Genomic DNA, 15486 nt, shown 5'->3' with positions numbered 1-15486 from the left:
CACTCTGAAACAGACTTTCCTACAGTACAGTGATGTCTTCTACCAGGGCAGTATTTGAAACAATACTGATCCCTAGAGTATCACATTTCCTTGAACATTATCAATCTATGCAGGCACCTACTCTAGCCTTATTTAGTTTGGATGAAATCGGATGCAACACACTCAGAGGACACAATGCCTTAAGTACCTTCTTAATCAGCAAATTGTTGTTGACTTTGATATCGATGTTAATAGGAGTGTTAGGAAAGGCCTCAAAAACTTCCTTCAGTAATGGAATTCGGTTATCTTTTCCTTCACACTGGCATGCTGAGAAAGCAAGATTTTTAAATGTATTTTTAAAAGATAACTTACAGTTTTTTGATGATTAGAAAAGTTATAGTATGTAGTCATAGTAGGACACTTACAAAATGATGAAAAATATAAAGAAGAAAAGAAAAATCGTCTAAAAAGCCAACAACTTAGATAAAACCATTGTGATCATTTGGTGTATCTTCTCTCCTCTTTTCTTCCTATGCATAATCTAATTAGAGTTATAATATAGGGTCCCTTCAGATTTTAAGCTGATTTTTCCACATAAGTAAAAATAAGTATTGCATGTTAATATGCTATATTTATGATTATGATTAAAATTTTTTTCCATTAAATTTTTTGAGATAACTGTAGATTCACATGCAGTTGTAAGAAATAATACAGAGATCTGTGCAGGCTTTACCCAGATTCCCCAATGGTAACCTCTTGCAAAACTACAGTACAATATCATGACCATGATATTGACATTGATATAATCCACTGATCCTATTCTGTAATTATTATTTAAAAAGGTTTTAAAATACTCCACTGAGTAGCTATACAACAATTTAATTTTTAAAATTTAACCATTCCCCTTGAAGGGGAACATAGTTTGCCCCTGCAAAATATGCCATTTTGGCATAAGGATTATTTTGAAGTGAATGCAATTGAGAAGCAGCAGATACAAGAAAAGCTCTCTGCTCTTCCCCTATCTGCCTAAAAATAAGACTTAAATTATACAAAAATTAATCAACAGCAACCCTTGACCCTTGTCAGCACCAAAGGACTCTACATAACAAACTACTGACTAGCCTTTATCTTCCACTAATCCCCTATATATTTACCTGTCCACAATTTGCCACCCTGGACACTCAAAGTCCTTTTCCTTTGTCTTGTTACTTCTCTGAAAATTTATTGGGTTTTTTTTGTTTGTTTTGTATATTTGTTTAAGATGCTATATAAACTCAAGTTCTAGCCATGCCTTTGAAAAACTTATCCCTGAGTTTCTCCTATGACACATACATATTAATAAACTTCTGTTTTTCTCTTGTTAATCTCTTTTTTTGTTACAGAGTCCAGCTGAGAACCTAAAAGGATAGAAGAAAAAAATTTTTTTCATCCCCTTGACCCTACTAGTGGATACTGAGATTGTTTCTAAAGTTTTGCTGTGACATCATCATTGAATTTTTCAGAGATTGAGAATATGTTTCGGCAAGGGAAATACTTGCTAATCAGTAATGGGTTGAAGAATTATATCAATGCAGTTATTCAAAGAAAACTGAATCATGAAAAAATCAGAAGAGGATTTTAAACATTCTTTTTATTTCCTGAGGGTCATTTTCTTTATTCTTTCCCTAGTTCCTTTTGCCTCTAATCACTCTAATCACTAATCACATATAATATACTATACATACTATATAACGATTATAAAATTTCCCCTTCCACCTGAAACGTCAATTCCACTAATCTGTGAATAACAAAATGGTGAAAGATCCTTTATTTCATCTTCATTGTACGACAAATCAAAACAAAGAAGCATATCAAAAAAATGTAAATTAAATCCATGTCAGAAAACTTTTTTTTAATAAAGACTCATGTGAAAAGCAGGATGTGAATGGGGGAAAAAAAAAAGAAAAAATCTGTTACTGTTTTGTCTGTTCTGTATTCTATTCTTATTGCCTTTTTACTACCCCTTGTAATTCAGATAGGGCTCTGGGTCATTCTGATGGGACGGTCAATCATTTGGCTTTGCCTCCCTGGCCACAGAGAAAGCACATGACCTTTTAAACATAACAATATGGACCACAGGTGATGTTGTCTGAAATCCTCAGCTGAATGGATCATGTACTTTTGATGTTATCAGAGGTCCATCTTTATGTGGAGAAGGTGTGCCTGAGAACAAAGCTAACATCGATGAAAGTAGACCCAAGAAATGGAGATAAGAGACAAATTATTGCTTGAGCAACTGGAATCAGTTATGTTTGAAGGCATATAACCTCTAAACTTTTTAGTTATGAGAAGAAATAAATTCTTTTCAATAAACTTTTCTTAAACTATCTTGAGGGCTTCCCTGGTGGAGCAGTGGTTAAGAATCCGCCTGCTAATGCAGGGTTACATGGGTTCGATCCCTGGTCTGGGAAGATCTCACATGCAGCGGAGCAACTAAGCCCATGCGCCACAACTACTGAGCCTGCGCTCTAGAGCCCACGAGCCACAACTACTGAGACCACGTGCCACAACGACTGAAGCCCACACACCTGGAGCCCGTGCTCCACAACAAGAGAAGCCACCGCAATGAGGAGCCCACATACCGCAACTAGAGAAAGCCCACGAGCAGCAACGACGGCCCAATGCAGCTAAAAATAAATAATTTTTTTTAAAAAATCCAGATTAAAAAACATACAGCAAACTATCCTGAGATGGATGTCAAGTACTTAAAACTCAAAGAGTTTGGACTTAAACTACAGAATTGAACTATAAAACTTAATTTAAAATTATTTATTTATTTTTGTCTGCATTGGGTCTTCGTTGCTGCTCACAGGGTTTCTCTAGTTGCTTCGAGCGGGGCTACTCTTCATTGCGGTGTGTGGGCTTCTCATTGCAGTGGCTTCTCTTGTTGTGAGGCATGGGTTCTAGGCGCACAGGCTTCAGTAGTTGTGGCATACGTGCTCAGTAGTTGTGGCTTGCAGGCTCTAGAGCACAGGCTCAGTAGTTGTAGCACAGGGCTTTAGCTGCTCCACGGCATATGGGATCTTCCCGGAGCAGGGATCGAAGCCGTGTCACCCTGCATTGGCAGGCGGATTCTTAACCACTGCGCCACCAGGGAAGTCCCTGAACTATAAAAGTTAATTATTGTTAATACATAAAAATTTAGCTATTGGGACCTCCCTGGTGGCGCAGTGGTTAAGAATCCGCCTGCGTTCAAACCCTGGTCTGGGAAGATCCCACATGCCGTGAAGCAATTAAGCCATTGTGCCACAACTACTGAGGCTGCGCTCTAGATCCCAGAGCCACAACTACTGAGCCCGAGTCCCAGAACTACTGAAGCCAGCGCACCTAGAACCTGTGCTCCACAACAAGAGAAGCCACCGCAATGAGAAGCCTGTGCACCGCAATGAAGAGTAGCCCCCTCTCACCGAAACTAGAGAAAGCCCACGCACAGCAATGAAGACCCACGCAGCCAAGAGTAAATAAATAAATAAATGTATATATTAAAAAAAATTAGCTATTGTTTTTACCTACCTAGCATCCTTCCTTCCCTTGGAAAACTGCATCTCCTTCATTCCAAATTGTTCTGGTTGACCTGTCAAAAACATGACCCACTCCCCACTTACTCTCACAGTAGGCATACGACCTAGGTCTGGCCAATCATAATAGCCTATCTCTCTGTCCACAGTGAATAGTTCAAGATGGACACATGATCCAAGTTGGGCCAATCAGTGTCTTTCTCTAGAACTTTTCCTTTCCCTGGGGTCACAGTACAGGCAGGATGTGAATTTACAGTTATCAGTGATCATGTTCCTGCCACATGGCCCAAATCCATAAGACCCAAGAGAAGCAGAACAATGGAATAAAGCCAGAAGAGTCCTTTTTTGTACCCAAGGATCCAAAAATGTTTAATATCAGATCCACCACATCTTAGAGAGTTAATGATAAAATAAATGTCTTTTTTCCCCTTAAGCTAGTGTAAACTGGTTTCTGTTACTTATAACCTAAAAAGTCTGAACATGACGTTCTATCTGCACAGTCCAATAGGGTAGCCACTAGCCACACAGGGCTATTTGAATTAAAATGAAATAAAATTTAAAATTCAGTTACGCAGGTGCACTAGCCACATTTCAAGAGCCTAGTAGTCGCATGTGGCTATTGACTCTTGTATCAGACAGTGCAAGTGTAGAATATTTCTATCACTATAGAGAGCTCTATTCAGACGATGCGATTCTTGTTAAATAAAAATTTTGTTAGCTTATTAAGTGTGGAAAAATTAATTTTGCAGTCAAAAGAATTACCATGGGCAATAGCTATTCACACCCAAGTAAGATGTATGCAAGGATCAACCTAGAAAGAGATCAAACAGACAAAACTAACTCTGGAACAGCAAAATGACATATCACACAATAAGAATAATATTGCATCAAACAGTGGGGGAAATAAAAATGTGCTAAGAGAAAAATGTGTGCTAAAGTGATGTAAAGGTATTTAAATTAGATGACTTGGACAGCAGAGAGTATAGAAAAAGAGTTGGAGGAAGAAGTTGTCCCAGTATTGTTTTGGGCAGAGAATAACCAGCTGGGAAATACTACCAAAAGGGAAAGAGGAAAATAACAGGAAAACAAGAACGTTAGACTAGGAGTATGCCATAGGATGTGTTGGGTGATGGAACAAGTGAAGTAGCTCTGGAGCATGCTAGAACTTTAAAACTTATCACCATAGTCAACTCTGATTATCCAAATTATGTATTTTCCATGAAAAAGAGGTTGCTTTCAAGTAAGCAGGATAGATAATAACAAACCCTTTGGTTAACACATTTTTATGTTCCTTCTTTAAGTTTCCTTTTTAATGTAGCCTGTGGCACATCGAAGCATCTCCTCTCACTGCCGCGGCCTCTCCCGCTGTGGAGCACAGGCTCCGGACGCGCAGGCCCAGCGGCCATGGCTCACGGGCCCGGCCACTCCACGGCACGCGGGATCCTCCCTGACCGGGGCCCGAACCCGCGTCCCCCCCGCATCGGCAGGCGGACACCCGACCACTGCGCCACCAGGGAAGCCCCGAAGCATTTTTTTTTTTTTTTTTTTTCCGAAGCATATTTTAAACGAAAAAACTTAATTCTTCTCCAGTTAAGTTGTGAACCACAAAGAAAGCAAGAGGCCTGAAATTTGTATTCCTCTGAGAGTTGACTGACTCTCTCTCTCTCTCTCTCTCTCTCTCTCTCTCTCTCCTCCTCCTCCCTCCAGTATTTAAAGAAAACAAGAGTTCTGAGCAAGGGAATAGAAGAGTAAAAAAACGAACGACTTTCTGCCTAATCTGAGTCAAGTTTTTACAGTACTATATATTAGTCTGTTTCAGATGCAGTAAACTTCACATTGGAGGCATAGTCTTTAAGTTAATTATGATATGAGTTGAATACAATATGAACAAAAGTTAATTATTAAATTTGAGAGTATGTGGCATTGCCACTAATATGGGATTTGAAGAGATTCTGCAGAGAGGCAGTATAGATAGCTGAACACTGGCCTGGCAAGAAGACCTAGTTTCTGTCATTTATTTGTTGTACAACCTTAATCAAGTTCATTTACATCTTTAGGACTCTGTCATTTATTTGTTGTACAACCTTAATCAAGTTCATTTACATCTTTAGGACTCTGTCATTTATTTGTTGTACAACCTTAATCAAGTTCATTTACATCTTTAGGACTCTGTTTCCTTCCTGTAACAGGAGGAGACAGGATTAGATGGTTTCAAAGGTCTCTTCAAGTTCAAAACTTTTATGACTATGTGGTAAATATAAAACCAGGAAAAAAATTAAAATATATTTTTTTCTCAAAGCATCTCATAATCTTTGTGAGGCTTTGGCTTTGCTCTCTACAAAGGGAAAACTAGGAAAAACTTCACTTATGAAATTTTCTTAACCTTCCCAAGTCCACAACTGACACCAATATTGAATAGCTTTGCAAGTATAATCCTACTGATTATAAGAATAAAAGGTGTTTCCTCAAATCAATAAAAGCTTAATGATACTTATCTAGAAGGCAAAGTCAAACAAACATCAGATCGAAACGTCCCGTAGAAATAACTGATGCAAACGGTTTTCTGATTTTTATTTGGCTTTCTAAGGTTTCTCAATCAAGGAGAAATTATACCAGCCAATTTTAAATTTAGCTCACAGAGCAGTTACAGTTCTTTTGAAAATTAATATCAATATATCCTTGGCTTAACCAAGGTTTCAACTATATGCAAGCCATACCAAGGACCATCACATGAGCATTTTGCACTTTTCCTGAGTTACATGTAAATCATTCAAAACATGAGGCTGAATTGTGAAGGTGAGGTAGCTCAGCACCTGTATCTTGAGGTTGTGTATTTTCCATCCTAACGTGTTCCATCCTAACATAACTAACACATTGGGCCAAGGGACATATCTCTTTGTGCGAAATGTTCCCTCAAAAGAAAAAAAAAAACTGCTATGCTGGTGATTAAAAAGTGAAGATGACTGAGAAATGGATGGTTTATTTGAATAATGGAATACTCTTAATATAAAATATGGAGTAGCTAAATAACACAGAATGAAAAAATTATAGAATCAGTAAGGATCTGAAAGGGGTCGCTTCAATTTCTTTTCATTTATTCTTCTTATTTACGTTGGATTATGTACTACAAGTTATAGTAATATTCTAGAATTTGAAGCTTTAGAAGTATACAAGCTTTAGAAGTATGTGTTTCTTGTAATTAATATTCAGGCTTAAATGAACTGTATATAAATTTAGATAGAATGAGTCAGTTAAATCTTTGGGCATCATAATCTCAGGGTCAGATGACTATCAAGATTTCAGATTTGTAGGCCTGAGCAAACAAGCTTTGAGGGTAATACTTTTAGTTGGAACTTCTTATCACAAGATAATGCACATGTACTTCTAATTCTCAGCATAAATGAATGCACTTTAGTGTAAATGTTTAATCTGCAAATGTAAATCATTACCTTTTTGAAATGAGACATCCAGTTTTCCAAGGTAAGGTGGGAGTTCCTTTAAAAGATATGACTGAAAAAAGTTAGCTCTCAAAAAATAAAAGTATTTTAGTGTCTTACATTAAGACATAAAGATTTGCTTCTTGAAAAACACAAAAATGAAACACTACAAATGTTTATATAGAAAACTCATTAGTAGAACATCCCCAACAGCAAACTGACCATATAATTACTTACTTTCATGACCTACAAGAAATCTGTACTGTCTAATATGGACCATTTGTCAATAATAAATACACAAAGATCTCAGTAGACAAATGTCAGGAATAGACAATTCAAAGGGGAAAAAAACATAAAGGAGAATCTTTAAACTCACTAATAAGCAAATGCTAATTAAAATTTAATCTAGCAAATTAGGAAATTCTTGGTATAATTATAATGCCCCTAAATGGTAAGGGTGTGGCAAACTTGGAATTCTTTTAATATCAGATATAAAAAATCTTTTAAACACTTTAAAAGAGCAAGCTGGCAATAGCAACTTTCAATATATATCAAGAAACTATAATGTTCCTAATCTTTTACCCAATAATTTCCTTGCTGAGAGTTAATATAGGGAAATAATTTTAAACATAGAGAAAACTTTATCTTTACACATATAGATGTTCAGTGCAGTGTTATTTATAATGGTGAAAACTGAGAACTAATTCAAATGCCCAACAACAGAGGAGTGGTTAAAGACAACTATATATCCACTCAATGGAATAACTTCAGTCATCTGAAATGTTTATGAAAAATAAGCATAGAATCTGAAAAGACTAAATACTGTGTGATTCCAACTATATGACATTTTGGAAAAAGCAAAACTATGGAGACAGTAAAAAGATTAGTGATTGTCAGGGGTTGGGGGCAGGAAGGATGAATAGGCAGAGTACAGAGGATTTTTAGGGCAGTGAAACTATGTTGTATGACATTATATTAGTGGACTCATGTCATTTTCATGAATGTCATGTCAAAACCCATAGAATGTACAACACCGAAAATAAATCCTAATGTAAACTATGAATTTTGGGTGATGATGCTGTATCAGTGTACATTCATCAGTTGTAACAAATGTACCACTCTGGTGCAGGATGTTGATAGTGGAGGGAGGCTGTACCTATGTGAGGTCAGAAAGTATGTGGGAAATCTCTATATTTTCTGATCAATTTTGTTGTGAATCTGTAACTGTACTAAAAAATAAAAGTCTATTAAAAAAAGAAAAGGAAAAAATGTGTATCATGCCATAATGTTAGAGCGTTTAAAAATACAATATAAATAATATACAATGAGAACATAATTATGTAAAAAACGTTCAGGGTATACATACAGATAGTATCCTGTTAACGTAAGTTTTTTTTAGGTAGTAGAATTAGGCATTATTTTTCCCTCCATTTATTAGTATTTACTATAATGAGCATGTAACTACTAAAATCAGATTTTTAAAGGGTTCTTTCCTATACCTGAAGACTAAAACTAATTCATATATTTAATCTGAATCAAATAAATTGTAGAATATGTCAAATAAATTGAACTCCAGTAGTTTTACATTTGAGGACTTTGGTAATTTTGTTGAAATAGTTATCAAAATAAGTCTCCACAGATGTACGTAATAAATACAAATCCTCACTGTAAGTCAGAATCGTTTTTTAACTTTCCTTTGACATTCATTATTTAAACACTATCTTTTTTTATTATTACTTATTGACGTGTTATCTGGCACTCACTGTTTATAAAAATCCTACAGGCCCTAATATCTACTAATTATTAGTTTATCATGCATTTTCACTTACACAGTACTTGAGATCAGAGATGTTTACATTGACTCCAGTTGATCTCTTTAGATTCTCATCATGTGACACTACAACTTCTTCATCTTTTGTGATATGGCAGTCCAATTCCAACATATCAGTTCCAACTGTAACTGCACTGAAGAAATACAAAGAAGAATAATGACATTCTGAAACATAAGTAAACATTTAGGTTACATACATTAGATGAAAAAGTTCAGAGTTACAAATCAAAATAGTAGAAAATCCCATAATACTAAAATTTCTCCTCAAGACTATTATCTATTATGAATAATTGATATAAAAATATTCTAACTGAACTTAGAATAAGAGACTCATGTTGTCTCCTTTCCATAACTAGCAATCCTTAATTCTGGCAACCCAGTATAAAGGAAAGAACACTGGACCAGAAGTTGAGATTTGGGCACCAGTTCCTGCTTTGCTATGAACTTGCTGGGTAACTTTGGGTGAGTAACTGCCCCTCTCTGAGTCCAATTTCCACATCTGTAAAATGAAAGTGTAAAGAACAAGAAAAGGATGCCCAATTTTGCCACTTAAATTCTGCATAGGATTATAAGTTCTAGAAGGGCAAATGAATAAGAAAAAAAAAAGCATCCAAATTGGAAAAGAAGAAGTAAAATTATCTCAATTTGCAGATGACATAATCTTGTATGTAGAAATAAAGGTTCCATATACACCACTGTCAGAACTAATAAACAAACTCAGTAAAGTTCTGGAATACAAAACAAACATACAAAAATCAGTTTTATTTCTATACAATAATAATGAAAATCTAAAAAGGAAATCATGAAATAATTCCATTTACAATTGCATCAAAAAGAATACAAACTTAGGAATTAACTAAAGAGGTGAAAGACTTGTACAATGAAAACTACAAAACAAAGTTGAAAGAAATTAAAGATATAAATAAATGGAAAGACACCCCATGTTCATGGATTGGAACACTTAATATTGTTAACATGTAAATACTACATTGATTTACAGGTTTAATGCAACTTGTATCAAAATCCCAATGATGTTTTTCACAGAAATAGAAAATCCATCCTAAAATTCATATGGAATCTCAAGGAACCTTGAATAGCCGAAACAATCCTGAACAAGAGTAAGAAAGTTGGAAGACTCACACTTCCTAATTTCAAACTTACTACAAATCTACAGTAATCAAAACAATGTGGTACTGGCCTAAAGACAACATATAGACCAACAGAAGAGAGAGTCCAGAAGTAAACCTTCACACATATGGCCAAATGATTTTTGACAAGGATACAAAGACCATTCACTAGAGAAAGAGCAGTCCTTTCAACAAATGGTATTGGGAAAACTGGATATTCACATGTGAAAGAATGAATTTGAATTCTTACCTAAAACTATATCCAAAAATAAACTCAAAATGGATCAAAGATCTAACTGTAAGAACTCAAATGAAAAAATCTCAGAAGAAAACATACAGAAAAAGCTTCATGACATTGGATTTGGCAATGATTTCTTGGATATGACAGCAAAAGCACAGACTAAAAAGGCAACCCATAGAATGGGAAAATGTATTTGCAAATCACCTATCTGATAAAGAATTAACATCCACAATACATAAAGAATTCCTAAAATGCAATGACAACAAGACAATCAGACTAAAAAATGAATAGACATTTTGCAAAGATGTGCAGCACACATGAAAAGATGCTCAACATCATTAATCATTAGAGGAGTGTAATCAAAACCACAACGAGGGGTTTCCCTGGTGGCACAGTGGTTGACAGTCCGCCTGCTGATGCACGGGTCCGTGCCCCGGTCCAGGAGGATCCCACATGCCGCGGAGCGGCTAGGCCTGTGAGCTATGGCCACTGAGCCTGCGTGTCCGGAGCCTGTGCTCCACTGTGGGAGAGGCCACAGCAGTGAGAGGCCCGCGTACCACACACAAAAAAAACCCACAATGAGATACTTCACTCTCATTCAAATGGCTATTAGAAAAAAGAAAGAAAGAAAAGAGGGAAGGGAGGAAAAGAAAAACAAAAAACAAGTATTGGGATTTCCCTGGTGTTCCAGTGGTTAAAAATCCGCCTTCCAATGCAGGGGACGTGGGTTCGATCCCTGGTCGGGGAATTAAGATCCCACATGCTGCAGGGCATCTAAGCCCACGTGCTGCAACTACTGAGCCCACGAGCTCTGGAGCCCACGCACCACAAATACTGAGCCTGTGCGCCACAACTACAGAGAAGCCCACGTGCCACAAGGAAGAGACCATGCACCGCAACGAAAGATCCCATCTGCCACAACTAAGACCCAATGCAGCCAAAAATAAATAAATATTAAAAAAACAAAAACAAGTATTGGCCAAGATGTGAGGAAACTGGAACCCTTATACATTGTTGGTGGGAATGTAAAATGGTGCTGCCACTATGGAAAACAGTATGGCAGTTCCTAAAAAAACTGAACATAGGTTTACCATATGATACAGTAATTCCACTCTGGTTATATATAGAAAAGAATTGAAAGCAGGAACTTGAAGAGATATTGTTATACCCATGTTCATAGAAGCGTTATTCATAATAGCCGAAAGTAGAAACAACCCAATGTCCATCAACTGATGAACGGATAAACAAAATGTGTCATATACATACAATGAAATAGTATTCAGTCTTTAAAAAGAAAGGAAATTCTGATATATACGACAATATGGATGAACCTTGTAGACATTATGGTAGGTGAAAACAAAAACAAAAGTACAAATATTTATGATTCTACTTATACAAGGTACCTAGAACAGTTTAATTAACAGAGACAAAGTATAATGGTGGTTACCAGGGCTGTGGGACAGGGAGCTTGGGTAGTTATTATTTAATGCGTACAGAGTTTTAGGATGAGATGACTAAAAAGTTCTGGAGATGAAAGGTACAAACTTCTAGTTATAAGACAAATAAGTGCTAAGGATGTAATGTACAACGTGATGACTATAGCTAACTGTTGTTATGATACATAGGAAAATTGTTAAGAGAATAAATCCTAAGAGTTCTTTTCACAGGAGAATTTTTTTCCTTTATTCTTTTTATTGTATCCTTATGAGGGGATGGATGTTAGCTGAACCTACTGTGGTAGTCATTTCACAATATATGTAAATTAAACCATCATGCTGTATGCCTTACTCTTACACAGTGATGTAGGTCAATTATTTCTCAATAAAACTGAAAAAAATAAGAGGTGAAAAACAAAGTTGTAGAGATGCATAGTAGCGATGGCTGCATAAAAATGTGATATACATAATGCCACTGTACTGCACACTTACAAATGGTTAAAATGGCAAATTTTATGTTATGCAAACTTTACCATGATAAAACTAAAATTTTAAATTTAACAATTTAAAAATTGTTTAAAAAAAAGAAAAACATTGAGAAGATAATCTCTAAGGTTCCTTTCACCACTAAGATCTTTCGACTTTTAGAGAGGGTATACCACGGTGGTTAAGAGCACAAACACGGAAAAAAAAAAAGGTAAATATGTGAGGTGAGGGATGTGTATTCACAATGTATACACACATTATCATTTTCACATTGTACACTTTAAATATATTATAATGTTGTCAATTATACCTCAATAAAGCTGAAAAAAAGAAGCAGCACAGACATTGGAGCCTGCATTCAAATCCTGGCTCTGCCACTTACTTGGGCAAGTTCTTTATGCTTGTTTTCTTATTTGCAAAACAGTGATGATAATATTAGTTCTCCTCACCTCCTCCCCACCTTGCACCTACACTCCAAGCAGCCCCATGCTCTCTAAATACTTCCTCTGTCTGAAATGTCTTTCACAGAAAAACAATATAATTGTTTTCTCACTTCATAAATGAGAATTTCCAAGTGGCGAATAAACATATGAACAGAAATTCAACATCAAAATTCAACAGGGAGGAAGGACTTCCTTGGTGGTGCAGTGGTTAAGAATCCACCTGCCAATGCAGTGGGCATGGGTTCGAGCCCTGGTCCAGGAAGATCCCATATACCTCGGAGCAACTAAGCCCATGTGCCACAACTACTGAGCCTGCACTCTAGAGCCTATGAGCCACAACTACTGAAGCCCAGACGCCCTAGAGCCCGTGCTCCGCAACAAGAGAAGCCACCACAATGAGAAGCCCACACACCGCAACGAAGAGTAGCCCCCACTCATCCTAACTAGAGGAAGCCTGCGCGCAGCAACGAAGACACAACGCAGCAAAAAAAAAAAAAAAAAAAATTCAACAGGGAAATGGATATTAAAACTACGAGACAGCACTATACACCATCAGAATGCCTAAAATTAAAAGGACTGACAGTAAGTTAGCAAGACAGTGTAGCAAATGGAACTCTCATATATTGCTTATCCACCTACCCTATGACACAGCAATTCAACTTCTGCTAAGTATATACCTGAGAGAGATGAATGCATTTGACCATTAAAAAACATGTACAAGATTATTTCACACATCATGGATGAATCTTACAGATATAAATTGAAAGAAAGAAAAGCCAGAGACAAAAGTGTAAATACGGTATGATGATATTTATGTTATCAGGAACAGACAAAATCAATCTATTGTAATAGAAACTAAAATAATGGTTATCTAGGGGAAAGGAGTACAGGCTGGGAAAGGTCACAAGGGTGCTTTCAGGGGTGCTAGAAATGTTCTATATTTTTATCTGGGTGGTGGTCACAAAGGTGTATACATATATTAAAATTCTTTGGGCTGTGCACTTAAGATTTGTGCATATTACTGAATGTATATTATACATACTACAACAGCAGTTTTTAAAAAAGTCTTTCTTCTTCCCCTTATCTGCTAACTCTTATTCATCTTTCAGGTGGAAGCTTAAAAACTACCACTTCAGGATACCTTCCCTAATCCCCTGACCCCAGACTGGATTTTGTAGCCTATCTACCAGTTATTTGCCAAATTGCCAGGACTTCCTGTAGCACCTGCGTTTACTGTGTCAGAGTACTTACCACACTGTTTTGAATACATCTATTTATCTTCCCCTACTTGCCCAATTAGACAGGTGCTCTCTGACGAAAGGGTTTGTGGACTATGGCTTGTTTACTATTGTAAACAAGTGCCTACGCATGGGGCTGGGCACAGCAGGTACTCCATAAGTATATTTTTTTTTACTTTTTAAAATATTTTTTAATTATTATTTTTGGCTGTGTCAGGTCTTCGCTGAGGCATGTGGGATTTTTTTTTTTTTTTTTGCAGTGCACGGGCTCTTCATTGCAGCACGTGGGCTTCTCTCTAGTTGTGCCATGCGGGTTTTCTCTCTGGTTGTCGTGCACGGGCTCCAGAGCACGTGGGCTCTGTAGTTTGTGGCATGTGGGCTCTCTAGTTGAGGCACGCAGGCTCAGTAGTTGTGGCACGAGGGCTTACTTGCCCCGCGGCATGTGGGATCTTAGTTCCCCAACCAGGGATCAAACTCACGTCCCCTGCATTGGAAGGCGGATTTCTTAACCACTGTTCCACCAGGACAGTCCCATGTATTTGTTAAATATTGAATTAATGAATGAAAAGAGATAGCTCTCTGTATATGTAAAATGCCTACACAGCACTTTATGTTTGTTTTTTTGTTGTTGTTTTTGTTTTATGGCTGCGCCGCATGCAGGATCTTAGTTCCCTGACCAGGGATTAAACCCGTGACCCCTGCAGTGGAAGAGCAGAGTCTTAACCACTGGACCTCCAGGGAAGTCCCTTGTTTGTTTTTTTTTTTTTTTTGCGGTACGCGGGCCTCTCACTGTTGTGGCCTCTCCCGCCGCAGAGCACAGGCTCCGGACGTACAGACTCAGCGGCCATGGCCGACGGGCCCAGCCGCTCCGCGGCACGTGGGATCCTCGCGGATCAGGGCACGAACCCATGTCCCCTGCATCGGCAGGCAGACTGTCAACCACTGCGCCACCAGGGAAGCCCTGTTTGTTTGTTTTTGTAAGCACTTTGTGTATCAATTACCACCAGTGACATTTCAAGATGAAAAAAAAAGTAAACATGGGTGCGGCAGGGAGAGAGTTTTAGAAAGAAACTTTTACTTTTTTAAAATTCAGGAATGGAAAGAATAAGAGCTGGGGTGAGCAGAGTGAGAAAGCAGGAATGAGAAAACGTAAAAGTAGATAAATTACAGTTTATGTAATATATTCCTATACATTCAAATTGTTTTTTATAAGATGGAAACAATTTGAAATGGAAATGACTTCATATAAGGTCATGTCTCTACAACTAGATACTAAATTCCTAGTGAGGAAGGTATCTGTCTGTTCCATATTTTCCAACCTTCACGATGTTGGGCATATTGCAGGTATTCACACATTTCTAAATGAGCAGAGGACTCTATGCAGCAAAGAAGACCCAATGCAGCCAAAAATAAATGAATTAATTAAAAAAAAAATAAATGAGCAGAATGAAGCCATATTTTGGTTATCAATGTCTATGAACATTTTAAATTTTAATTAATTATCATCCAGCTAGCACCTAAATGTTCATCAATGATAATCCATAGCCATAGTAAGTACCATATTTCAAAGAATCAAGTATTCACTTTATTCAATGAAGTTTTTATTCCAACAATGGAATGTCATTGTTGAATCTAAATGAAAAAAAAAGTAGGTATGGTATGATCCCATTGATAAAGTGTGTGTGTGTGTGTGTATATATATATATATATA

At 37.0% G+C, this 15486-nt stretch overlaps 1 protein-coding gene across 1 annotated transcript in view; it reads right to left on the bottom strand.

Moving 5' to 3' along the window:
* Nucleotides 1-15486, bottom strand: part of GDPD1 (glycerophosphodiester phosphodiesterase domain containing 1) — a 42969-nt gene that overhangs the window by 10353 nt on the left and 17130 nt on the right. Inside the window, exons 3-5 of the mRNA XM_024757620.1 lie at nt 8803-8938; nt 6986-7031; nt 188-306 (exon numbers count right to left, since the gene is read on the bottom strand). Of these exons, the coding sequence (XP_024613388.1) occupies nt 188-306; nt 6986-7031; nt 8803-8938 (301 nt within the window). The remainder of the gene's footprint in view (nt 1-187; nt 307-6985; nt 7032-8802; nt 8939-15486) is intronic.

This window comes from Neophocaena asiaeorientalis, unplaced genomic scaffold (genome assembly GCF_003031525.2).
Source record: "Neophocaena asiaeorientalis asiaeorientalis breed wild unplaced genomic scaffold, Neophocaena_asiaeorientalis_V1.1 scaffold327, whole genome shotgun sequence".
NCBI classification, from domain to species: domain Eukaryota; kingdom Metazoa; phylum Chordata; class Mammalia; order Artiodactyla; family Phocoenidae; genus Neophocaena; species Neophocaena asiaeorientalis.
The sequence above is the reverse complement of the archived record's forward strand: the minus strand, read 5'-3'. Positions and strand labels throughout refer to the sequence as shown.